The sequence below is a fragment of the Saccostrea cucullata genome, unplaced genomic scaffold (assembly GCF_032062105.1).
Source record: "Saccostrea cucullata isolate Sc308-1 unplaced genomic scaffold, CSIRO_AGI_Scuc_v1 ctg124, whole genome shotgun sequence".
NCBI classification, from domain to species: Eukaryota; Metazoa; Mollusca; class Bivalvia; order Ostreida; family Ostreidae; genus Saccostrea; species Saccostrea cuccullata.
Window position 1 is genome coordinate 216357 of NW_026927278.1, and position 26041 is coordinate 242397.

Here is a 26041-nt window from a genome sequence, read left to right on the forward strand (position 1 = left end):
AATATTTTCCCGAAGCCGCAGAAATAATGAAATCTAGATCCCATACAGGTGGTATGTAAAAAATATGAGACTGCGGAATAAAAAAGTCCCCTTCCCTCCACAAATAAATAGATAAATAATAATAATAATAAAAAAGAATGTTACATGACAAACCGGAACATTTTGGATCGAATTTTAGTTTAAATTTGCTGACGAGCACTTCCGCTTTCAATCTCTCCAAAATGAACACATTTCTATCCAGATTGAATACAATATTTGCCTTCACGCTCAGCGTGATGGCAGCATTAACGTTTTGCTGTTTTCTTACAACAGCATTTAATTCACACAAAACATCGGTCTACCTTGGTACAGGAAAGGCGATTGTGTAAGTATTGAAAAAAGCATAAAGCCGGTAGCATATGTGATGTATTTCCTCCTCATTTTTATTCTCTTTTAAGAAGTTCAAGGCTTAAAGAGAAAGCCTCACAATATTATTTGTTTGTAAGCAGTAGAACAATTTTTAGCAAGGAAATATAAAGGTTGAACTGAACGTCTGGAGTCTTTGTTTAAAATTCCTAACCTCAACAAATCTCACTGAGATACTGTAGATTGACAAATAATCACGATGGTTTTAATTTCACTGTGTTCGTGATTCATCATGTTTCCGCGAAATAAAACCCATTGTGAATGCTATCATTAACTAATGGTTAAATGCTTATATGGAATTTTAATTAATTTCTTGTAGCATGAATTTAAAACCATCATGATTGGTACTTTTTGAGAAATCGTGAAATTTTAACACGTGGAATCAAAACGACCTACAGTAATTAAACCTTTAATCTGTATTGCTGAATCAGACACCGAAAGACCTAGACCTGTCTACATTCACATACTGATAGGATAAAAGAAATAAATCTGTAATCATGTAAACTTTTGTGGTCAATCTTTAAAGTTGAATATTTTTATCATGCTCATAATCTCATGAAATTAACATTTGCTTACTCTTACAGAAAAAATGTTCCTGACTACAGTGCAAACAGAGAAAAGAGCGATCTAGGCTTTGTTGTCTTTGACATGACAACTGATATCCTTTTAAAAATGATAATTAGATACATACTTTTTGCATAATCATATAACAGAAAAGGAGTAAAATGCATACATGTATGACAGGACTGGGAATTGAACCCAGGCCAGCTGCATCACTTGTCCTATACTCTACCTTCTCACTCTCGGTTCCAAGCTGTCCCAGTTAAAAAGAAAAAACCCTAGCTTTTCCCTGCATCCATAAAATGCAGGTCTTTGCTCTTAAATACACACCCAAGCTTTTATTTGCCCATAGTAGGATTTTCACCTGCAAGTTCATGGGTGATCAATATAAACACAAAATTATGAAACAGGGAAGGAGAAAATTATGGCTTGACCAGGAATCGAAGCTGAGCTGTTTGGTCAAAGGTGATAGAATCTGCCTGGTGGTCAATCCCCTCATTTCAAGGTCTTTGCCTCCAGCAGAAACCAGCACAGACTCTACCCTTGCTCTGTTGAAGGTCTTTAGCCTAACACATCATGATTAAAGTACAAATAATATATTAAGAATGGAGAAAATTTATGGTTAGACTTGGAACTGAACAGGGGAACCTTGAATCATTAGTCAGATGCTAAATCTACTGGGCTATCCAGACTGATATTCACATCTCAAACTGTTAAATACAATAAACATGTATATATTATAATGATGTGGACAACTTAAAAAAATCATTTTTTGAAAGACAAAAATATAATGGGGTCTCAGAATTCTTAAAAATAGTTAAATTTTTAATGATTTTTTTAGTTTCAACTTTAAAATATGAGTTATTACATTGTTTCAGAAATTTTATCTATGCAATTTAGTATTGTTTCTTAATTTAAATTCCTTAATTAAAAGCAGATTTAACAAAAATATTTAACTGGAATGTAAAACAACTATTTTTATACCTAACAGCAGAATATGAAACACCAGAGCATGTAAGTGTACTTCTGTTTATCTCAACTGCCATTGGTGAGATTTTCAGCAACAATATTATAGCTGATGAAAAAATATTTTTTCTGAATTGTTCATAAATAAAACTCAAGTATTCAGGTGTTTTCACTACAAATATTAGTAATTAAATGCATGTAGAATGAACATATACTTATTGTAATAAAAGCCGAAAGAAACCCTTACTATATGCACTCATGTAAAATTGATATAAATTGCAAGAAAGTTAAGAAAATTCCTCAACATCATTGTTTCAATGGCAGTACTGCTTATCAGCTTTTCAGATTCTTATCTTCTAGAATGACATAATTGATGAATATGAAAACCTGATTTTTTTTAATTTTTTGTTTCTTGTACAGAAATTAAACCAAGTTGTAATTTGGGACAAAATTATCAGAAGGGGAGAGAACTCCATGCTGGATTACAGAAGTATCAATACGAAGTATTATTTCTGGGACTATGGGAATGGACTAAGGTGAGTTCAGTAAATCTTATCATCAGTTTTCATGCTGTTTTCTCTTAAGCTTCACATCGTTATGTTTCATTATAACACCCTCCACCCCCCCCCCACCCCCACCCCTCAATTAATGTCCATTTATGTGTGATATTGCCCTTTTATGCCATTTTGATCTTAAATGAGTATACACTTTCTCAGCACATAAGAAAGTAATGCATTCTGTAAAATGGGGAGACAGCTTGTTGTGAGAAATGAAATGTAAATCATTTTCTGCAAACAGATCACATTTGTTTAATTTTGGTTGAATTTTTATTCTCCCAAATAATGCTGAAAAAAATCTCATGGGAAAATGTCTGAAATACCTTAGGATTACAGAAAACAATCTCACCTGTTGTCAGATTGTCACAGTGGAATATTTATATTACTTGACTGGCATGTTTAAAGTGCTGAATGTTGTCCACTTGTATTTGATTGTGTCATATATGGAGAGGTAACCTGGCAGTATGAAGCTCAGAAAGGAATTTAAGATTAAATTTAAAAAAAGAAAGTTGTCTGAAAAAAAGACCTTGTCTGCTGCATATGTTTTTCTGGTGCAAGTTGTGTCTATCATTTGTGAACTTTTACCATGCATGTTTGACTTGACTTGATGTTAATTCAAGTCACAACTGACTTCTTAGTATGTTACATATAATTATAATACATTACTACACAGTATTGATTTTACAGGGGGAATAAGAACATCACTTTGACTCTGTCCTGGAATGTCATTCCCAATGCTGGCACCCTACCCAAAGTAATGGGAGACGGCTCACACAAGTTTAAGTTTCCAGATGAGTACAGTCCAAATCGATTCTAGTCCGGTACGTAATGGAGGGGGTTCACAAGGCAGCGCTAGACAGATCTGTATGGATGGCTGGTCTAATTCCTAGTTATATGTAAATGAAGTGCTTTATTTCATGGAGGCCATTTTGTAAAATTAAAAACAACAAGAGGTTATGGAAATGATTTTTTTTTTAAAATAGAAGATTGTTCAAAATGATTTTTTTAGAAAATAGAAGTCAAGTTTTGGTATTTCAAAGAAAAATTTGAATACATGTACTATGATTTATTTGTATGTATTTAGTGACTTTTCATGAGAATGTTATGAAATTTAAGTGTAAGAATGCTTTGTGAGTATTTGAACTGTGAAGCTGTACCTCAGGTGATGGTATTGTGCATGGTGTTGTCATTATTTGGTGTGTATGTGAGTAAATAACTTTCAAAGGAAGTGATTTTTTTTGAGAGAGAGGGAGAGAGTGAGATAAAAAGCTTGATATATTAAACCTTATTCATGTTTGTGGAAAAGATTGAGTATAGGTACATGTTTTGTGTTCATTATATTTAGTACCATCAAAGTTTCAATGATGAAATGATTGATTGATGCAATTTATGGAAATACATGTATTGCCTTGAATTGAGAATTTGAATTTGAAGAAAAAATGATTTACACCGTATACCTGATGAATCAAGAACAAGTATTCAAATGTAAACTTTATAAAGGAATTATTCCTGAGACATCAGTGTACACATGTATGTATTTTATCGAGATTGTTTTCTATTCATTTACTGTGACTGAAGAGAACTTATATCTCCATTTCTTATGTCAAAGTACATGTACATTATAGCAGTGTATTAGGACCCTAAAGCTATCAAAATTTTTGGACTTGCAAATTCTTCCTAAAATATGCTTTGGGGGAAGATGGAAGAGCTCATATGAAGGTATTCCAAGTGTGAAAAAAATAAAATGTTTATGTATCTGAAAAAAAACCTAGTGTTTATCATTTGTATTTCATCTCTCACCCAAGATCAAAATATCAGACTATTCCAAACTTTTCTTTTTTACGATTTTGATATTTTATGTGCCAGGCAAACGTTAGAACTGTGAATGGGTGCCATTACAAAAACTGGAAATTTGTCTGTCTCCATTCCAACCGGAGTTGATTTTCAATACTTGCGAATTAAATGCCGAAATCACAATTTATCAATAGTACAATGCTTCTACCAGTAGTACTCACCAATATTGGTGAAAAGAAAACATCACCCTACATTTGGCATTTTAACATGCAGGAAATGAATAAGCTTGACTTTGTATAATTATTTTAAAAGCTACAATGTAGCCATAAAAATGTTGGTGAGTACTAAAAGTATTATACTATTGATAAGTTGTGATTTTAACATTAAATTTGCTTCGCACGTCTCGAAAATCAACCCGAGAATGCCGCCTCCAGTTGGAGGTGGCGAATTCCCAGTTTTTGTAATGGGACAGATCTGACGTTTTTATGGCACGTAAAGTATTAAAAACCTGTGAAAAAAGCCAGAAAACGTCAGATATTCGGACCACTCTCACCCACGAAGGAAAAGAAAGGCTACATGTATATCATGTAGTTTATATTTAACAAAAATATTGCTGGAGTACATGTATACATAATATGCGTGTACTCAATAATCCAAAACAGAACTGCATTACATATCTATCTGTTAAGGCTCATTCATGGTTGTAATGTGACCCTGTCATTTGAAACAACTTTGGAGTAAAGATTTACTTTGAATATCTTAAATTCTCTAAAATTTTGGGCATTGTTACGATGCAGCAAGGAACGGGGTTCGGTAGCTGTAGACATCAAAAGTGTAATACATTGTATTTGATCCAGAAATGATTTGACAGTCAGGATTTGACTAAATAAAGCAGTTTACGACACATTTCTCGTAAGATGAATCCACTGACAAAGTTCTAGGTTGTACTTCGAGCTAGGAATGGACACAAACTGCCAAAGTTTATGTACAATCATTTTTTCTCCAATTAAATGGAGTGTTGGCAACCTACTTTTTTGATCACGAAACACTTTTGATTATGTAATATTAATTTTTGTTACAGCCCTTTCCTCCAATGCAACAACAGACCTGGTGTAGTGCAATTCTCTGTTATCTTTGGACTTTCAGTAAGGCGTGATATTCTCGATACTCCTAATTAGCGTCTGAAATTTACACAGCCTTTCATTCACTGAAATATACATATGATAGAATTCGGACGAATGTCAACAAGTGTAGCAATGATCCAATGACAGCATTTCGTACGACATAAAAATGGGGTTTAAGTCGTACGTCTCATTGTTGTCAACAACAATTTTAAAAAAGTTGCTATAATTGTTATTAATTTCTTAACCAATGAGAATCTATTCGCCATTTAACTTAACCTTATTTCTTTCCGTGCCAGGAGGCACACAAGGCCTGGACATCTCTTTTCCACTGGGGCCGGCCTGCGTACAGTGTTCCATGAGGTCCAGCCAGCATTGTTTCGCTCCACCTCCACCTTATATTGACAAGTTGTCTTGGGGCGACCTCACTTCGTTCTCCCTTCAGGCGTCCACCCGAGGGCCACAACACAGTCATCCGTTGGATCCTTTCTAAGCACATGGCCGATCCAATTCCATCTCCTCTTCTTTACCTCGCCACTGATGCTTTCTACTTCTGTCGTCTCCAGAACTGTCTTGTTTGGGATATGCTGCTGCTATCTGACATTAAGGATCCTTCTGAGGCATCTGAAAGATGTCAATCTTCTTTTTCTCTGTCTTTGTAAGCTTCCACCTCTCACATCCTTTTAACAATACAGAGAGGACCAGGCTCTTAAAGAGGTAGACTTTTATCTTTCTTCTGATGTCTGTAGTGTTCCAGATGTTAGCAAGCCTCCTGAAGGATGCACCAGCCATTGCTATCCTCTTCCTGACGTCAGCAGTTCCTCCTCCACCCTTAGTGACATTGTCGCCGAGGTAGGTAAAGTTGTCCACCTCGTCGCCTTCGCTGTTTCCAACTGTCAGGCTGCTTTCACTCTTGCTATCTATCTTCATCACTTTGCACTTCTAGGCATTCAGCTTCAAACCAAATTTTGCGGAGTTTTCTTCCAGTTTTGTTGTTTTAGACTGAAGATGGTTCATTGCTGATGACAGTAGGGCAGTGCCGTCTGCAAAGTCAAGGCCTTCAAGCGTAGTGGTGAAGTTCTATCTAATTCCTGTTCTCTTTTTTCTGACAGTCTGTTGCATCACCCAGTCTATCACTAGGAGGAACAAGAAGCCTGACCTGCGGCATCCTTGTTTGACACCAGTCACCACAGGAAAAGGGTCAGTAGTCTCGTTGTCATCAATCACAGAACACTGAAAATTGTCATGCAGGGCTTTGACCATCGTAATCAGTTTTCTGGGTATTCCATATTTTTTCATAATGACCCAAATGCTGTCTTTGTGCACCGAGTCGAAAGCTTTCTCAAAGTCCAAAAATGGATGTACAGTGTAGCATTCCACTCGTTGACTTGTTCCAGGATGTTCCTGAGGATGAAGATCTGGTTGACAGTCCCTCTCCCTCTCCGGAAACCTGCCTGCTCTTTCCTTGGGGTGCGGTCAACTCCAGCCTGTATTCTGTTGATGATGCCCTGTTGAGTGCTTTGCTGGCTAAGGGCAGCAATGTGACTCCCCTCCAGTTGCTGCAGTCCTGTAAGTTGCCTCTCTTTGAATTTTACAGATCAGTCCTCTGGTCCATTCTTTGGGCACCTTTTCCTCCTTCCATATCTGGTCAAAGGCGTGCTTCAACTCCTGGCTGATCTTATCAATGTCTGCCTTTAACATTTCTGCAGTTATTTGATCTGCTCCAGGGGCCCTCCCATTCCGAAACGTCTTCAGTGCAGTCCTTATTTCCTGTGTGGTGGGTGGATCAACCGAGATGTCCTTCTCTTCTTCCTCCTCATGTTCATCTTGTGGTGTTGACTCTGGAGTGTCCCTGTTGAGTACTTCTTCAAAATAGTCCCTCCATCTGGAAAGCATCGCTTCTTTATTTTTCAGCAGTTCTTATCTTTGCTCTTCACCGCTGCTGTTTGTTTATTTCTCTTTTTTGTCAGCTGCTTTGCTATGCTGTACAGTTCCTTCTGCTTCCCGTCTCCTCTTGTCTTCTCTCGCACATTTCTTGACTGCTTTGTCATATGCATATGCCGAGGAGCACTCGGCGGGTGTGACCGGTCAGCAGGGGATGCTCACTCCTCCATAGCACCTGATCCCACCTCTGATGTTTTAGAGGTCCGTGTTTGCTCTGCTCCTATTTTGTATTGTTCTATGGATTTTGATATTGAATACTGTTCGTTATATCCATATCCTTCATTTTGCCTTTCCTGTAGCCAAGTACTTCTGCTGCTGAGTTCAAATATGCTATCTTCTGCTGGTCCCAAATTTTCTCGATATCTTCAGTCTTTTCTCTGTGCTCTTCTTATTTCTCTCTCACGCAGTCATTGAACTTTGCTTTTACTTCTTTGTTTTTGAAGCATTCTACATCCAATCTTGGTTTCACCTTGTTCTTATTCTTGTGTGTGCTGAGCCGTAGCCTGATTCGGGTCTACACCAGGAAGTGATCGTTATTGGCATCCGCTCCCTTCTGAACTTTGGTGTCAGAACAGAAGATCACTGTCCACTGATGAGAAGATGGTCAATCTGGATTTTCGCTGTTCCAGTAACAGACACCCATGTTGATTCGTGTAAGTTTTTGTGGGGAAACAATGTTCCTGTGATTACAAGTTTGCTGGTCTGACTAAATTCACACAGTCTTTCTCCATTTTCGTCCTGTGTTCCCAGACCATGGATACCCATAGTTCTTTCATATCCATTATTGTCACTTCCTACCTTGGCGTTTAGGTCCCCCATGATAATAATTAACTGGTATGTCGTTCTTATTACATCCATCCAAAGTCTCTCGTGACTCCTGATAGAATTGGTCTTCTCCTCCTCTTCCTTTTCATTATGTGGCGCATATGCTTGGATCACTGACACTCTTCTGTATCTTGAATAGAATTGTGCTGTCATGATTCTCTTACTGACGGGTGTTCATTCCATGAATGATTTCATTGCATGCTGGCTGATCATTATGGCAACTCCTCCCTCGTGTAATTCTTCATCCCCGCTGTTTATGACGGTCTGGTCCGGGACCAGTCTCATATTACCAGCTCCTGTCTATCTGCACTCACTGATTCCCAAAATGTCCAGCTGGTATCCTTCCATCTCTCTCGCAATCTATGCTGAAGCTCCTCCTCCTCTATACATTGTTCTTACATTCCAGTGTCCGATGGTGAATGTTTGGGTGTCACAATGTATCTAGCTGGACGTTGGGCTTCCCGAAGGCTTTCACCCTTCGTCGTCTTACTGCCACTATTGGCGGTCCCTACTTCACCCGGTCTTCTTTGCTCTTCGGTATCTATTGTTTCTGTACATGCTTTTTTCGGGAGGAAGTAGTCGGCCTCTTGCCCAACCCCCAAGCTTTGAGAAACAGTAGTTTTCTGTCAAGGTGTCCTTACGGTATGCTGCGTTGGTCCACGGCACCTTCTTCTGTCTATCCGGTGCACCCCTCATTTTGTGAGGGATCCCCTATACGCCACCTGGGGGACGCCATTTGAGAGACTTTAATTACGTAGCGCCGAGAATATCACGCCTTAATGAAAGTCCAAGGATGACAGAGAATTGCACCAATTGCTCTAAGCCTTACATGTATGTTCTCGGACGATTTGACTAATACAAGAAATTTTCCTATCTTGCTTTTTGCTATCAACAAACTTACTTTGCTAAGAAATCGCCCTGATTCTACACACAAAATATTAAAAAGATGCTGGAGATCCTCATCTACAACATCTAAATAGTCTTCGGAGATTAGTTCTCTTTCAAATAACTGTTTGAATTTCAACAGGGATTAATTGTGCTTATTTTGGCTTACCTGTTTTTATATTTTTATACAAAAACTTCTAAACGAGAAGAAAACACTTGCTCGTGCCTTAAAGTCGACATTGATAAATAAAAAAAAAATTAATTAACAATTATTATTTCCATTCATATGTCGACTCAATATACCCCGGATAATTTGAGTTAAAGAATAAGGCATATGGTGTTAATTACTCCAAACTATTCGATACTCAAGAGCATGCTCCGAGACGATAAATTTTAGCCAACAACATTCAAGCTCAAAAGTTCATTTAACAATACAAAATTGGAGCAGAGCCAACACGGACCTCCAAAAAATCAGAGGTGGGATTAGGTGCCCTGGAAGAGTGAGTATCCCCTGCCTGTCACATCCGCCGTATGCTCCTTGTCATGATCGGAAAAATCCGTCGAATATAATTTTTAATGTGTATATTATGGCCTAACAATTAGTATGAAAAACGCCAGTCAGCATTTGACTGAAAAATTGTATTTGCTCACAAGGTCATTGTTTCGACCATAGAACTTACGAAATAATGAGTTTAAACGAGACTGCTGATATTCTTGTTTCAGCAATTTGTCTGTCAATATTTTTAAAAATTGTTCTTGTGTAGAGCATGCTCTTGCGTATCGAATCAACTGAGTGATATAAACCCCGTATACAGGTGACGAAGATATATTTTTGCATAAATAAGGGAAGTTGATGATGAAAAAGTTAAAGTAATCACGTTTATCATAGAGTTTTGTTGTTAGATAACCATTAACGCCTTTTTCTGTATAGTAAAATATCTAAATATGAAACAGATGTGGCAGACTCGTGGTATCTTTTAAATAAGTAAACCTCGTTTAAACTCTGCATTTCGCACATTATATGCATATGGCCGATATTATTAATAAAAAATCAAGTTGTTAGCAAATATACATGTATTTGGTGGTATTTTGGCTGACTTGATTAATACCCTTTGTTTTTATACTAAATTTGACTACAGAAAGTTCCTTCTATCTCATAAATACATAGGCTCACGGCGCGTGTGACAAGTCAGCAGGGATGTTTACTCCTGCTAGTCACCTGATCAGACCTCCTGAATTTCCATGGGTCCGTGTTACATGCTCTCTTGGCTATACATGTAGATTTTTTTTAGATCACTGTTTGTTCAATTTGTTAGGTATTAATTTCTAAAATGCGGCCAAGATAACTTTATTTTTCATTTCCGAAGATGGCGAAGAAATCAATTATCCCCCTCACAAAAAGTATGACGCATATGTTTCACGGAAAACGACGAATCTCATGTCATAAACGATAAAACAAGAGACTAGATTACAACTGATGATATTTACTTCTCTTACGGTAGAAATTCAACCAGTTTTCTTTACTCATTTAAGACAATGAGGCAATATTTACTTTAATGTGATTATGGTGTATTAAATTTTCGAACAGAAGGATATGCAATCTGTCTCCTTTCAACAATAAACGAATAGTAATCACATTTTTTTACCGGGACATACAGAGGAAATGCTTTACAAGGTTTTCATCAATGGATAATTGTTACAAATTTTATTAAATTTAAACTCAAGAGTAAACAAAATCCATTTTACGATGACAGTCTGTAATCAGATTAAGAATGGAGAGATCGAATTTTCGCCCACATGCAAGACTGGATGGAGAGTTTCTAGCAGTAAATACTACCTCTGTGTTGAGATACCGATTGATTCAAAGCATTTTTTCAGTTTGTCCAGTCAATTTTCAAAGTAATCGCTTTTAAAGGTTACATCTTACATTACAATTAATATTTTTGTTGATACTGATTTTTTTCTCCGTGTAAAATCATTGTTTCAAGAATTTAATGAAATAAAATATAATATTATGAACATTCATATATATTTTAAATTTGTGACTGATCTTGTCAAAACTTGATTAGTAGAATTTACCTATCTCAATATATCACTTTCATGATTATGCTTACTAGTTCTTTGATTAAAGAAGATGGGCGTATTTGCCGTGTGATCTGCAGAAATTATTTGTACGAAACATTTATGATTTAAATGTCGATGGTTTGGTTGGCTGACCAAACATGTACCTGGTACCCAGTCATAGGATTTTTTTCATTTAGTTTGAAATACCTTGTCATATTGTAATATTGATGACCGTTTTCCTTAGGAGGTACAATAACATAGTAATGCTTCAAAAAAAAAAACAAAAAAAAAAAAAAACAAAAAAAAAAAAACAAAAAAAAAAAAAAAAAAAAAAAAAAAAACAAAAAAAAAAAACACACACGCGACAAACAAAATAAAAAAGGAGCTAGTGAAGGTTTGATTTTAATCAGACAGGATTGTTTGCATTAAAATAAAATATAACGCCTTATAAATAAATTTTTACCATCTAGTTCACGAAAACAGGTAGCCCATCTTACTGAAATATGACTGCAACACATACAGCGGTTTTTAAAAGGACAAGAGGCGCCATATTTATACATTTGAATTTTTTTTTTTTTAAATTTGATTTTTTATGGCATCTGGGTCTCATCTCTATTTGTTGCAAATGTTTGTCCCATTTTTTGAATCAAAATGCACACGCATAAAATTTCAAAATCATGGAGAGAAGACCCATGCAGAGATAGAAAAAATTTAGAAAAACGTGTTTAAAAATATACCATTTTGTACCAAATGTCGAATCTAGCCAATTTTCAAGCTTTTTTTTTTTTAGCAAACCGAAACTCAATTTCAAGAAAATATTTTCCTTTCCCATTTCACAGGAACCCGATAAAGAAAAAAAAAATAAATCAAAAATACATAAATCAAAAAAAATGTTAAACTTTCAAGTGACACATCTAAAATTTTCACTTTTCGAGTACGCTTAGATTCCTGCCTAATGCCAATAAAATCCGCCTTCGTTCTTTCTTTTGGCGATTTGTTGGGATAAATAAAATCAACTCTCTGTTCACATCTATTTAATTTTCTAGTTAAAAAAGCAGCAACGCCATGATAAGTCATGACCTCAGGTTGTTTAGATTCAAGTTTGCTCTGCTTCAACTTTGTATTGTTTAATGCACTTTTGAGCTTGAATACCATTCGTTATCTCCATATATTTCATCCCACCCATCCCCCTAAAAAACAAAGAAAGAAAAATTAACACCATCTATAAATTTTAAACTTGGTTTGTGTTTGCTAGTACACAACACCCCATGATAGTGCGTCAAGGAACTAAAATTTGTTGGCCATACTTCTTGTGTAATAAATAACGAGAGATACTTGTAATCTTTTTTTAAAGAAACTTTTTCCATGAAAAAACTTTACCTGCTTCGATTTCTTCGAGTCATAAAACAGTCTTTTTCCATGAAAAAAACTTTCCTGCTTCGATTTCTTCGAGTCATAAAACAATCATCCGCCATATCTGTAGAACAAACTTCCATTTCACAGATTTAGAAATATTCATGAAATGAATGTAGTAAAAAGAATATGTAATAAACTATTTAAGTTAAACCATTAAACTTAATAACGTTGTAGAGTTTATGTTTCTCAATCTATAATGAACAATCAGGGGAAGCTTTAGATACATGAACCCTCCGTGGCACCTGATCCCACCTCTGATGGTTTAGAGGTCCTTGATTGCTCTTCTCCTGGTTTGTATTATTGGAATGGACTCTTGAGCTTGAATACTGTTTGTTACCTTCATATTTTATGATGCACTTTTGCGAAGTCCTTGACGCGTAAGCTATAAGAGAAAAAAAATCATTCAAGGTGATTGTTTAGTATCATTGTCTATGTAGTGTTAAATATATTTTTAAAATGGCCCAAAAGTTGAACATTAATATTTTTATGCACAACAAATATAATAAAAATGCTAAGCTCCATTTTAGAATAAAATATATCTAAGAAAAAAAACTGGTAGTTGACTTAAGATTCATATTAGAGAAGTAGAATATGTTTGGCTTTCATATTCCACGTATATAAAATGTTTCAGAAATGTCCTCTCCAAATACATGCATGTATCCTCAACAATGAAATATTGAGATAACAAAAATCAAGCTCAAACTTCATAGAAACAGTATAAATCAGGAGCAGAGCAAACACAGACTTAAAGTATCACAGTTGGGATCAGGTTCCATGGAAGATTAAGCATGCATCCCCTGTCGACCAGTCGCACAGTGAGAACATTTTGTACAACTTTATTTCTACATTAAACGTCTTTTTTTTTTTTAATTAAGATAAAATTCACCTTTTCAGCTCACCTGAGCCGAAGGCTCAAGTGGGCTTTTCTGATCAAAACTTGTCCGTTGTCTGTCGTTGTTGTTGTTGTCGTTGCCGTCGTCGTCGTAGTCGTTGTTGTCGTTGTAAACTTTTCACATTTTCATCTTCTTCTCAAGAACCACTGGGCCAATTTCAACCAAACTTGCAACAAAGTATCCTTGGATAAAGGGAATTCAAGTTTATTCAAATGAAGGGCCAAGCCCTTTTCCAAGGGGAGATAATTATGAATTAGAGAAAAATTAATGGCATTTTTAAAAAATCTTCATCTCAAGAACCACTCGCTAGGAAAGATGAAACTCATGTGGAATCATCCTCAGGTAATGTAGATTCAAGTTTGTTCAAATCATGACCCCCGGGGGTAGGGTGGGGCCAAAATGGCCGGTCAAAGTTTTACATAGGAATATAAGGAAAAATCTTGAAAAATCTTCTTCTCAAGAACCATTGAGACAGGAAAGATGAAACTCATGTGAAATTATCCTCAGGTAATGTAGATTCAAGTTTGTTCAAATCATGACCCCCCGGGGGAGGGTGGGGCCATAATGGCCGATAAGAGTTTTACATACGAATGTATAGGAAAAATATTTTAAAAATCTTCTTCTCAAGACTCACTAGGGCAGGAAAGATGAAACTCAGGTGGAATCATCTTCAGGTAGTGTAGAATCAAATTTGTTCAAATCATGACTCCCAGGGGTAGGGTGGGGCCAAAATGGCCGATCAAAGTTTTACATAGGAATATATAGGAAAAATCTTTAAAAATCTTCTTCTCAAGAACCACTGGGCCAGGAAAGATGAAATTCCTGTGCAATTATCCCAAGGTAGTGTAGATACAAATTTGTTCAAATCATGACCCCCGGGGGTAGGGTGGGGCCAAAATCGCCGGTCAAAGTTTTACATAGGAATATATAGGAAAAATCTTGAAAAATCTTCTTCTCAAGAACCATTGAGACAGGAAAGATGAAACTCATGTGAAATTATCCTCAGGTAATGTAGATTCAAGTTTGTTCAAATCATGACCCCCGGGGGTAGGGTGGGGCCATAATGGCCGATAAGAGTTTTACATAGGAATATATAGGAAAAATCTTTTAAAATCTTCTCAAGAACCATTGAGACAGGAAAGATGAAACTCACGTGAAATTATCCTCAGGTAATGTAGATTCAAGTTTGTTCAAATCATGACCCCCGGGGGTAGGGTGGGGCCAAAATGGCCGATCAAAGTTTTACATAGGAATATATAGGAAAAATCTTTTAAAACCTTCTTCTCAAGAACCATTGAGACAGGAAAGATGAAACTCATGTGAAATTATCCTCAGGTAATGTAGATTCAAGTTTGTTCAAATCATGATCCCCGGGGGTAGGGTGGGGTTATAATGGCCGATCAAAGTTTTACATAGGAATATATATATAGGAAAAATCTTGAAAAATCTTCTTCTCAAGACTCACTAGGGCAGGAAAGATGAAACTCAGGTGGAATCATCTTCAGATAATGTAGAATCAAATTTGTTCAAATCATGACTCCCGGGGGTAGGGTGGGGCCAAAATGGCCGATCAAAGTTTTACATAGGAATATGTAGGAAAAATCTTTAAAAATCTTCTCAAGAACCACTGGGCCAGGAAAGATGAAACTCCTGTGGAATCATCCCCAGGTAGTGTAGATTCAAGTTTGTTCAAATCATGACCCCCTGGGGTGGGATGGGGCCATAAATTTTTACATAGGAATATATATGGAAACCTTTTAAAATCTTCTTTTCAAGTACTTCAAAGCCATGCTTCGTGATATTCATAGGGAATCATCCTCAGGTAGTGTAAATTCTAGTTTCTTCAAATCATGACCCCCTGGGGGGTTAAAATTCAAGTGCCCCCCCCCCCCAACCTCAGTAAACTTTCAGTTCTGATCTGATATGTGCTTTTTCCTAGCCAATTGCTCAAGTGAGCGATGTGGCCCCTGGGCCTCTTGTTTAGTATGTCATTTGAGTTATTTGACCCCATGTCTTGAAATTTCAGTCAACTTTTTTCATTAAAAAATACTTTTAGCTGACCAGCCATGGATTCATAATAAGCTTGATGTAAGAAAAAAATACATTGCGTGTATAGATTTTTAATACCAAAAATATGGTATTTTATTAGTGCAAACAGTCACCAATAGTTTTTTTTTTCAGGGAATATATTTTATGTATACTTTTTACATAAAATAAGATTATATTTATTGAAATTATAACACTGGATATAGTATGATTGAGAATAAAGTGAAAATATAAAAGTTACAATTTGAGTGAAAAAAAAATTGAATGAATTGGTGAGTATTTAGACAAGCTCAATGACACGCAAATTTTTCAAGATCTTTAATGTAACCATTGTCAGAAGTGACAACCCCCCTTTACATATAGTGTACATGCATTAATTTCTTCATTTATAATCCTAGGTTTAAGATTACAATAAGAGGACATAATTTACGATGAAAATATAAAGGAAGTATTATTTATGAAGATAAGAAACAAGCAACTAGTGATCGATTTTCAAAAAATCTACAAAATCATATATTAAAATCCAGTTCCAACGTTAAACATATTTCTGTCTTTAGGAACTGTTTCATATTGAATAGAATAATTATCCTGATATGGAACAGAAGAAAAAGTTCTAGAATGTTTGTGGAGAAAGGGCTCGCAATGAAGATAAGATGTTACATATACCAGACTTAAATCGATTGTTATGATACGATTGACAGAAAACCGTAAATCACTATGACCAACAGATAATATTTTAACAATTTCTCTTCCTGTTTCGACCTCAGAGGACAGTAAGTCATACAAGATTACAGTCTATATCAGTTACAGGTGAACATGCTTTATCTGGACAAAGTCCTTTTTAAATGAGAGGCCCGTTTGATAATCTTCACTTTAATTTTTGTCAAATAAAGTTAATCCATTTTCCTTCAGCATACTTAAATTAAGATAATTAACAGAATCCCATCTGTTCGTAATCAAAGATGATATGAATTAATTAGCTATTATCAAGAACCACCAACAAAAATCATTTCCATTTCATCGATGCATTAGATCTTTATTCTTTGATGATGTAAATCCATCAACATTAATATGCAAAAAATGATAAAATGTTAAAAGAATTCGGTTTTACTTGTAATGGCATTTTACCCAGTAGAATCACAGTGGGTCAAGGTTTGGTGAAAAGAAAATAGTATATAATGTTTCATACAAATCCATTTACAACTGACAAGTGTTCGCGATCAGTTCTTTATCTGAATTAATTATTAGACATTTTTCGAAGTAACGTTGATACTTTTATTCACTGTAATTGAATTATGTTACGTTTTACTGATGGTTACGGGGAGTATTTTTTTTAAAGATTGTGCGACGTCAATCACTCCCCTTCGTTGCGATACTAATTTTAAAGCAGTTGATAAGAGTATTTCTAGCCGTCATGAGTGTTTACATGTAATCTTTTCCCAGTGTGAAACTCTTTCTACATGCCGTGGGTAAGTGTACGAGAACAAAAAAGTACTTTTTACACGCCGTCATGACTAATGTCAACAGGACTGACCATGTTGATTCAGAAGACTTCATTTTTAACGTCTCGACAATATTGCCTCCCGTGTCACTTGACAACGTGACCAAGGATGAGCTGAACACCTCCTCTGTGGTGTCGTCCGACACTTATGTTAGTCTCCTAGAAGATGTCTCCAGCTACCTTTGGGTAATACTATCACCGATTCTTTTTATTGTCGGTGTGACTGGTAACGTACTCACAATTGGCGTCCTGAGGCAGATGAAGTTTCACAAGAAACCCCCGTTTTTCTTTCTGTTTGTATTAGCTCTTAGTGACATTACAGTTCTCTGTGTTGGACTTAGCAGGTACTGGATCAGAGAAACATTTTCTTTAGACATTCGCGCTCTGACTAATTTCGGATGTAAGTTTAATTTGTTTTTTATCTATTGGTCCATGCAGTTATCCTCATGGATTCTTGTTTGTGTTGTTTTAGAGCGCTGTATAAAAACTAACTTTCCATATCGCTATCCTAGAATAGTCACCATACCAAGATGTATAGCCTTGGTAATTCTACTTATGATTATCCTAGCTGGAGTCGACATGCATTATTTCTGGACAAACGGCTTAATTTCAGATGGATCAGAACTGGAGTGCAATTCTCTGACGGACGCATATTTCAATTTTGAAGAATTTGTCTTCACCTACGTGGACTTCACAGTTTTGTCTGTGGTTCCGTTTGTATTAATGATTGTGATGAACGCGACCATAATTCGTGTGATTCGACAGTCAAGACAATTTCGAAAATCAACTGTTCGTAGCAAGAGCACGAATGAAAAACTGAAGAAATTTGATGTAAAATTGACCAGAATGTTAGTATGTACCAGTGTATATTTCCTTGTAGCTACTTTACCAATAAGTGTCTACTTTATCGTGGATTCTTACCAAGATGAACTGACAGACCTGGAAAGTGCAAAACTGGACGTCGTTTGGTCCTCCTCATATCTCTTTCAGTTCTCAAATTATACAATAAACTTCTTTTTGTACAATTTGATCAACAAAAAATTCAGAAACAAATTCATTGACCTGATCAAATGCAGATCACCGAAACAGAAAAGGTATGTACCCTTCTCTGTTGTTTTTTCTACTGGATTCAAATTTGATTTAAGCATTTTTTTATGTTGTAAATTTGAATTCCCGGATGACAATTCAAAATTTACAAATTTCGAACGGTGAATCAATTTTTTTTAATTTAACATTATATTGAGAATACAAAATGCTAATATTTCAGAAAAGTGAATATTTTAAGTAAACTAGAGAGTCTTACTATATAAGACTGGTATATATTTTTTTAAAAATAATTTATCTTTTGTGCAAACTGGGTTATAACACATCTTCATTTTTGTGTATTATTTAACAGGAAATCTTCTAAGAACGACTCTGTGTACAGTGTACAAACGGCAGACACATATATTGGATCAGAGACAAAAGATTCTGAAGAGATGTCTACAGGGGAATGAAGTCCGATTCCTGACACAAATATTTTGTTCCTTTTTCATGAACTTCTCACTGAGAATATAGATGTTGTTCTAATGGAAAAGAAAATTATTATCGATATACATTTTTATCTTGATTAATTCTCTTAAAGTTTTTTGTATATATTACGTTATGACAAGCATAATACTATGTATTAATGTGTTTTGTGATATATATATATATTTGTAAATCTAGTCATTTTTTATTGTGTTGTATCAAACCGTTTTTCAATGGAAGCTGAAATATGTACTACAATGTAGTGTATTCATTTACAGCTCAATTTTTTACAATGGGCATAAGGAAAGGGTCACAAGAATACATCACACTGATTTATTTTTATCTGAAGAGATTAAATAGAAATAGGACGTCATACAGCTATGAAAACCCTTTACATGAATTCTCGGAAATCACACCTTAGATAATGAAGACTTTTACATATCTTAAAATCCAGAGAAGAAGCGTTGTATTCCATATAAATATTGAATTTGTTGAATAAATATTTGTTATTCTGATATTGTATCTTACAGTTTTCAACTTTGTATCGTTAATTAAACTATATTTGAAATACGTCCTATGAATAAATACAAGTAATTATTACTCTACAGTGTTGTTTGTAAAGAAATTTGTAAAAATATATGTTTGGCTTTTTCTTTGTTAATAAATGTTAAGAAAACTATATTATGAGTCACCTTCTAATAAAAGAAATGAAATGTGTTTATTATAATTAATTCCTCTCTCCTTACACTATATCTATAAAAAAAAAATCCATATGGAATCTTTAATTTTATTTGTTTGAAAGATGCAAGATAAATAAGACATGTAACACTTATTCACCCCTTTTTAAAAACCTTTTTTCACCTTTTTATTACTAACCATTTCGAATAAATAACATGAGGCTAATGATACACATAACAATTTACCTTTTATACCTATTCATTATATATCAGGATGGACGACTTCAAAATAGGTAAACCCTTTTCTTTATAAAAGCAATATGTAAATGTTTTAAAACAAACATCAGGAGTTAACCATTGCTTATCCTGTATAAATAGGCGAAAATATACAACAGTAATTTTAAGAACTTTCAAATTTAAAAAAAAAAAAAAATCAACAGAAATATCTTAACAATATGCTTTATTCAGAGTTTTTACAAAAAATAGTTACATATTGGAGATATATTTTCTTCCATGCAGAACAAAACACGAAACTAAATTTATTCTCGATAATTTACGCCAGCAAACTAATAAAACCCATAGATCAATGTTTTCACCTGTGCATTGGCTTTCTTAGAGTGCAACTGTGTAAATAATGAAAAAGAACTTGAGTAAAGATAAAAATTTTCTGGGTATATCAGATTCTATTTATCACTCGGGACAATAGCCACTTCCTTATTGAAATAACAGCTGAATATACGTATTATTTATTGGGCAACCAGTGGATTATTTGGAGAGAGAGAGACTTCTTGAAATGATAAAAACGGAATCTAAGAGAAAGCGATGCACGTCAGAAATCGATACTAATGTATTGGTTGATATATTGCTTTACCAAAAAATTGGGTGGCTAACGTGCAAAATGAACATGACTCCAGCTGAGTTACCTCATATAAAAATAAAATGGATTTTTTTTAATTTCATAGAATTAGTATTACAAAATATTTTTTTATTACACATCACAGAATGCTTAAAGCGTTAATAATTAAATGATAGTATTTTTTGTTTTGTTCTTTTACTTTGTGTTGGGGAGATGTCGCTTTATGCCTTTTTTTATCATATTGTGCTATTTTGTCTCTTTTTTCAATAAAAATTGGTACATTTAAAAAAAAAAAAAATGAAACGGGTGTTTAGATTTGATAAAAATAAATATCTGTTTATATCATTCGATCATCAAATATTAAGTTTAAAAAAAATCTTTGTGTTTTAGCTGTTTTATCAATGAAACATACGGAGATAGCGAATAGTATTCAAGATCAAAAGTCCATAAAACAATACAAAATAGGAGCAGAGCAAACACGGACCTCCGACACATAAGAGGTGGGATCAGGTGCCATGGAGGAGAGAGCATCCCATGCCGACCGGTCACACCCGCCGTGTGCTCCTTATCATGATCGGGAAATAACGGAAAAATCCGTCGTCAATTCAGAGTATAAATAATGGCCTAACAATTAGTATGAAAAACGTCAGTCAGCATTTGACTCAATGATGAATTGTATTTGCTGACAGGTCATTGTATCGACCACAGAACTTACGAAATGATGACTTTAAACGAGACAGCAATATCGTCATATGCATGGACAAACCTAGTGGCTTTACAGATACACAATTCCTTGTACCAAACATACTCATTGTCTTAAACACTTGATTTATTTTAGAGATTTTATAATTTTTTAAGATGATAATTTAAAAAAAAAATGCATCAAGACCATTTGGTTTATAAAAGTAAATAATGAATTAATCATGTTTATTAATGTATTATCATTTTTAGGTAAAAACATCGTTCATGTATGTCTTCCCGTTGTGTTTAGTCTTCAATTCTTTTTTTGGTGTGTGTTTGTTTTTAATTTGAAAACTCTTATCAGAAATTAAAGATTGATAATTTCTTTCGTAGAATGAAAATTCACATGTACTCATATGAAAAAGTTCATTTTTAGTCATCTGACAACTAGAATTAACATGTAGTTGTATGTTTTTTTATTAATGTGCTGAAAATATAACTAAAGTTTAGTTCTTTATCATATATCGTATATATTTTTTGTGAATTAAAGCTGAAAAATATACTTTTTCTTTCACTTATTTTTATTTAGATGTAAGATGAAAAATAAATATTATTACAATTTTTTGAAATTTAGATCCGAGTTCATGATTGAAAATTTTGTTTGGTTTCTTTTTACCCTTAACTACATGTATAGGTACTGTATATGTAGAAGAGTTATAGAAAAATTTGCTCAATTTACCCGACAACTAGGAATAGGTTAAATGGAATATTTTGAGAATTGCAGTTGTGGCATGCCGAGACGATCAAAAACATGCATTTGCTTTTCAAATTTATTGCCCTTGAAAAATTGCAATGATTTCTATTACCTTATTTTCGTTCTTTTAAAACCCCTCGATATACGAATGGAAATAACTATTGTTAATTGATAATACGGCTTCGATATATCTAAATATCGAGTTGAGGGTCACTGCAAGTATTTCTTATTCTCTTGTATAACATTTTGAACAAATTTTGCATCATATGAATAGAAATATAAACACAAAAACACCACCGAGTAAGAACAAATCAGAAACTTCCGATACACTCATGCTGAGAAGATTGAAAACTTGCAAGGATTGCCGCTTTTATTGCACTTTAGAAACTGCAATGATTTATACCTCATTTTAATTCTTCACAAAAAAAAACTTACCTGGTTGCACGAATTTGTGTGTAAGTTCTTTTTTTGAAAATTTTCGCAGGTAGATATTTTCTAGTTTTAAATTCTAATGTGGAGTAAGATTTTTTTTAAATAGCTTGATTATTTATTTGAACAGCTTTCATAAAGGATCCACCAGATCAATCCAGAGTAATTCCTAATTCTTTGCAGTTTCTATATTTCAAAATATACTAGTACTTTCACATACACTTTTTTTAGATAACTAATCCCTATTTTAGTTATCTGTGGATAATTTAAATAGAAAATAATTTCTTATGATAAGTTATCATGGACAGTACATAAGTTTGTGTCTTATGAAACACATAAACACAGCAGAAATTCCCCTTTTTTGAATACCTTGAATCTTATCAATTATAAATTGATATGAAGAGTGTTATACTGATAAAAAATCGACATGGTGATCAAAGCTATAATTGTAACTAATGGTATTATAAAATAATTTTAAAAATCTTTTATATTAAAGGGAAATTGACCTATGAATGAAGTTATTAATATAAGAAAAATCTCAGTTAAGGGCAGCAAAGAGTTTACCAAGTCTGTTTCATATTTGGAAGGTACACTGATTATAAACGTTAAAATGCCAATTTACTGTTAAACTGTTTGACAAAAGAGATGGCTCTGACTTACTTATTCCTCCTAGACAGCTGATCCTACTTCTGAAGACTTTATGAGCCTTAATTCGCAGGTCATATACCGGTGCAATGACAAAATATGTTCTTAGTACTAGGTCACTAACCGTCTTTACACCAGTAATTGATATTTTTAAATATACAGTATATTGTAGGAAGTTTAGTCCACCTCATCTCATGAGTTAATCAGATCGACTTATCATTACAGTGAACCTCGAAAATATAAGTTAAAAATGAAAGAATGAAATATATGGAGAAAATGAACAGTATTCAAACTCAAACGTCCATTCAAAAAATATTAATCTGAAGCAGAGAAAATACAGACCTCTTAAACATCAAGTTGAGATAAGGTGCCACGGACGTGTGAGCATGCCCTGCTAACAAAGTCATTGTATCGACCATAGAACTTCTGAAATGAAGACTTAAAAGGAAACTGTTGATATTCTCGTTTCATCAATTTTTTTGTCAATAAATTGCCTCGATTTAGAAATTGTTCATTGGTAGGTCATGCTTTTGTGTATCGAATCAACTGAGAGATATACAGGTACACCCCAAGTAAAGGTAAAAACTAAAAAGGGGATTATTGCTGCATATGTAGCAAAGATGACAATTGGAAAGTTAAGATCAAGTCATCACGTTTATCATAAAGCTTGATTGTTTGATGACCATTAACGTCTTTTTTCTGATACAATATCCAAATATGAAACAGATCTGTGTGACTCTGTATTATATTTTATTTCAAGCCCACTGGGAATATGTGAATTGAAATAATTCTTGCTATTTCTAATACTAGTACGTCGTCGATCAATCTATAAATATGGAGTCGAAGACCACAGCAAGTGTTTTCTTTTTTCATTAATAAGATTTTGAATAAATTCTGACTCACATGAATACAAATACAAATTTATACAAATATACAATTGAAAAAATCCCTTCACTGAAAATTTACTTCGCGCAGAAGATTTTTAACTCTTGCAGTTGTGATAAAGAAGAGCAAATCAAGACTTCGTATACACTCAATGTTGATATAATAGAAAACTTAAAACCGCTTTTTAAATTTAATGCACTTGAGAAATCGGAATGATTCATGTTTAATTTTGGATCTTTTTAAACCTTCTTTCATTCTGTAAATTGATATTTTTCTTAAATGATTGGTTATGTAATAATAATTTGGAAGTCTTGTTAGAGTGTAAATACTGTGTCCAGTTAGAAGTAGTGCAGCGCTGTGACTTAGATAACGTTGGTTTAGTACCTGCCCACTGATCAACTTTACATCTAGCACTCGATCATGATCTAATCGTGCAGCTACAACAAAGACAAATAATAAAACGACCCGGTGTAATATATTTACCCTGCTTCCTGATAGCACCAGGACCTCTCGTCGTTTGAATTATTATACTGCATTACACTGAGGAGTGACATTTCAATTTCTCACTGATTTTATCGATGGAAATGTTCATGACTTAATTCACAATTCAATTGGGACAAACTCCATCTCTGATGTTTACTAATATGGTGAATGTGACAGACTTTCAGCACTATGATAATTCAACAATAAATTCAGAATATAATTCTACGGCTGAACAAAATGATTATGAAGAACTGGGTAAAATAGAAGAGTATTTATGGAGAATTCTATCCCCTATGATTTTCATCGTAGGAATAACTGGAAATATTATCATCATTATTGTTTTAAAGAAGATGAACTTTCAAAGGAAGCCGCCATACTTGTTTCTTTTCGTCCTATCTCTATTTGACATGACTGTTCTGTGTGTCGGCCTCAGTCATTACTGGGTGAAGAATACATTCCATTTTAATCTGCGACTGACAGGACAAGCAGGCTGTAAAATAAGTCTTTTTGTCATCTATTGGTCAATGCAATGTTCGTCTTGGATTCTTGTGTGTGTCGTTTTGGAGAGATTCCTTAAAATCAGGTTTCCACTGAGGCACATGAGAGTTGTGACAATACGTAGGTGTGTGCGTCTTATTTTACTTGTTATGGTTATATTAGGTGGTATAGATATGCATCTGTTAATCACAAATGGAATAAAGACGGTTGGTAATGAAACAGAGTGTACTTCTTTAAACAAACGCTATCTACAGTATGATGAATATGTTTTTATTTGGATTGATTTTTCATTTCTATCTGCTCTTCCATTTTTACTCATGATCTCAATGAACATAGTCATGATTCGTGTCCTAAGACAATCTCGCCAGTTCCGAAGAGGTACCGTCTCGGACAAAACAACGACAATCCGGATGAACAGATTTGACAGGAGATTAACAATTATGCTTATAGTTACAAGTATATATTTTCTTTCAACTACCGCCCCTATAGCAATATATTTTATTGTAGACTCTTATGTGAAAGTAAAATCAAAATATATGCAGACAGTAAAAGATATAATTTGGACGAGTTTTTATCTGTTTCAATTTACAAATTATGCCATGAACTTCATTCTTTATAATTTATCAAACCAACGATTCAGGAAAAGGCTTTGGAGAATTTTGAAATTAACGGCACATAATGTCAGGTAAGACACCTTTACTTTTCCTCATTAATGAATACGCAGGGTTTTAACACCGTTTTCCATAGGATAAAATACTTGCGTGTTTGTAAGATCAATTCAAAATGTATGCATTCCAAGAAAATGTTGTGTGGTTTTAAATTCTAATGTGGCTTAAGACGATTTTTTTTTTTAAATTGCGTGATTATTTATTTAAACAGCTTTCATAAAGGATCCTCAAGATCAATCCAGAGGGGTTCCGTGTACAGTGTGGACGTAACAGAAACTTCTTTCGGATCAGAATCTGAACGCGTACACCGCACCAACGGAAGTGCAGTACGCAGCGAGTCAGAGGAAAGCTATTAATTAAAGATATTTTCAAAAATATCAAAATTTGTTTATTTTTATATTAATGATGTTTTCTGTCTTTGGACAAGCAGTTGTCATTTGATGATGAAATGTTAATTTTATAAAAAAAATGCCTAGACATTTATTCTGATATATATAAAATTGAAATTATATACCGCAAAAAATTATCTCATTATAAACTGAACTAAAGAAAATCAGATTGAAGCTAGTCTATTGATTCTTTTTTCTTTGCATATTCATGAATATATCACAAGTCTCTATCTCAAAAAATATACTTTCACATGCACTTTGTTAAATTCATACTTTTAATATCAGGGCATAAATAAGATAGAAAATAATTTCATATGAGGAGTTATCATTGACAATGTATAAATGTCTATCTTATGAAATGTGTGAACTCAGCAGGGATTCCCCTTTTCCGATTACCTTGAATTTTATCGATGACACGCTGGTATGAGGAGTGCTATACTGATTAGAAATCCGCATTTTAATCAAAGCTTTAATTGTAACTACTGATTTTCTATAATTAAAAAGGTCATTTATCTTCAAGAAACATTTTTACCTCAAGGGGAAACATGCCCTAGGATAGAGAATGTTTACAGAAAAAAAGGTCTTAGTC

General features: G+C 34.2%; 5 protein-coding genes across 5 annotated transcripts; 3 read left to right on the top strand and 2 right to left on the bottom strand.

Annotated features, from left to right (window-relative positions):
• Window positions 1–189: 189 nt before the first annotated feature.
• LOC134273932 (signal peptidase complex subunit 3-like) lies at window positions 190–4160 on the top strand. The gene is made up of 5 exons (XM_062756152.1): window positions 190–364; window positions 990–1062; window positions 1903–1980; window positions 2353–2468; window positions 3177–4160. Exons 1-5 carry the CDS (start codon window positions 222–224, stop codon window positions 3304–3306), a joined length of 540 nt encoding a protein of 179 aa, XP_062612136.1. The 5' UTR covers window positions 190–221; the 3' UTR covers window positions 3307–4160.
• Window positions 4161–6484: 2324 nt separating this feature from the next.
• On the bottom strand, window positions 6485–7300 carry LOC134273919 (uncharacterized). Its single transcript, XM_062756136.1, has 2 exons — window positions 6983–7300; window positions 6485–6868 (listed from the first exon to the last, which is right to left on the bottom strand). Exons 1-2 carry the CDS (start codon window positions 7298–7300, stop codon window positions 6485–6487), a joined length of 702 nt encoding a protein of 233 aa, XP_062612120.1.
• Window positions 7301–7927: 627 nt separating this feature from the next.
• LOC134273921 (craniofacial development protein 2-like) lies at window positions 7928–8326 on the bottom strand. The gene has a single exon (XM_062756137.1). It carries the CDS (start codon window positions 8324–8326, stop codon window positions 7928–7930), a length of 399 nt encoding a protein of 132 aa, XP_062612121.1.
• An 8422-nt stretch (window positions 8327–16748) lies between these two features.
• On the top strand, window positions 16749–19089 carry LOC134273916 (adenosine receptor A3-like). Its single transcript, XM_062756133.1, has 2 exons — window positions 16749–18072; window positions 18375–19089. The coding sequence occupies exons 1-2, from the start codon at window positions 16988–16990 to the stop codon at window positions 18472–18474; spliced, it is 1185 nt and encodes a 394-aa protein (XP_062612117.1). The 5' UTR covers window positions 16749–16987; the 3' UTR covers window positions 18475–19089.
• A 4606-nt stretch (window positions 19090–23695) lies between these two features.
• LOC134273917 (galanin receptor 2a-like) lies at window positions 23696–25500 on the top strand. The gene is made up of 2 exons (XM_062756134.1): window positions 23696–25080; window positions 25275–25500. The coding sequence occupies exons 1-2, from the start codon at window positions 24047–24049 to the stop codon at window positions 25417–25419; spliced, it is 1179 nt and encodes a 392-aa protein (XP_062612118.1). The 5' UTR covers window positions 23696–24046; the 3' UTR covers window positions 25420–25500.
• Window positions 25501–26041: the final 541 nt, after the last annotated feature.

What these genes read in the sequence shown, in the direction of transcription:
- LOC134273921 (XM_062756137.1), bottom strand. Translation starts at nt 8,326, where the DNA reads ATGACAGCACAATTCTATTCAAGATACAGAAGAGTGTCAGTGATCCAA.
- LOC134273919 (XM_062756136.1), bottom strand. Translation starts at nt 7,300, where the DNA reads ATGCTTTCCAGATGGAGGGACTATTTTGAAGAAGTACTCAACAGGGAC. An exon ending in TCTGTAAAATTCAAAGAGAG is followed by an intron (nt 6,869 to 6,982) that starts GCAACTTACAGG and finishes CCGCACCCCAAG; the next exon opens with GAAAGAGCAGGCAGGTTTCC.
- LOC134273917 (XM_062756134.1), top strand. Translation starts at nt 24,047, where the DNA reads ATGTTTACTAATATGGTGAATGTGACAGACTTTCAGCACTATGATAAT. An exon ending in TTAACGGCACATAATGTCAG is followed by an intron (nt 25,081 to 25,274) that starts GTAAGACACCTT and finishes TTATTTAAACAG; the next exon opens with CTTTCATAAAGGATCCTCAA.
- LOC134273916 (XM_062756133.1), top strand. Translation starts at nt 16,988, where the DNA reads ATGACTAATGTCAACAGGACTGACCATGTTGATTCAGAAGACTTCATT. An exon ending in AGATCACCGAAACAGAAAAG is followed by an intron (nt 18,073 to 18,374) that starts GTATGTACCCTT and finishes ATTATTTAACAG; the next exon opens with GAAATCTTCTAAGAACGACT.
- LOC134273932 (XM_062756152.1), top strand. Translation starts at nt 222, where the DNA reads ATGAACACATTTCTATCCAGATTGAATACAATATTTGCCTTCACGCTC. An exon ending in AATATGAAACACCAGAGCAT is followed by an intron (nt 1,981 to 2,352) that starts GTAAGTGTACTT and finishes TTTCTTGTACAG; the next exon opens with AAATTAAACCAAGTTGTAAT. An exon ending in GACTATGGGAATGGACTAAG is followed by an intron (nt 2,469 to 3,176) that starts GTGAGTTCAGTA and finishes TTGATTTTACAG; the next exon opens with GGGGAATAAGAACATCACTT.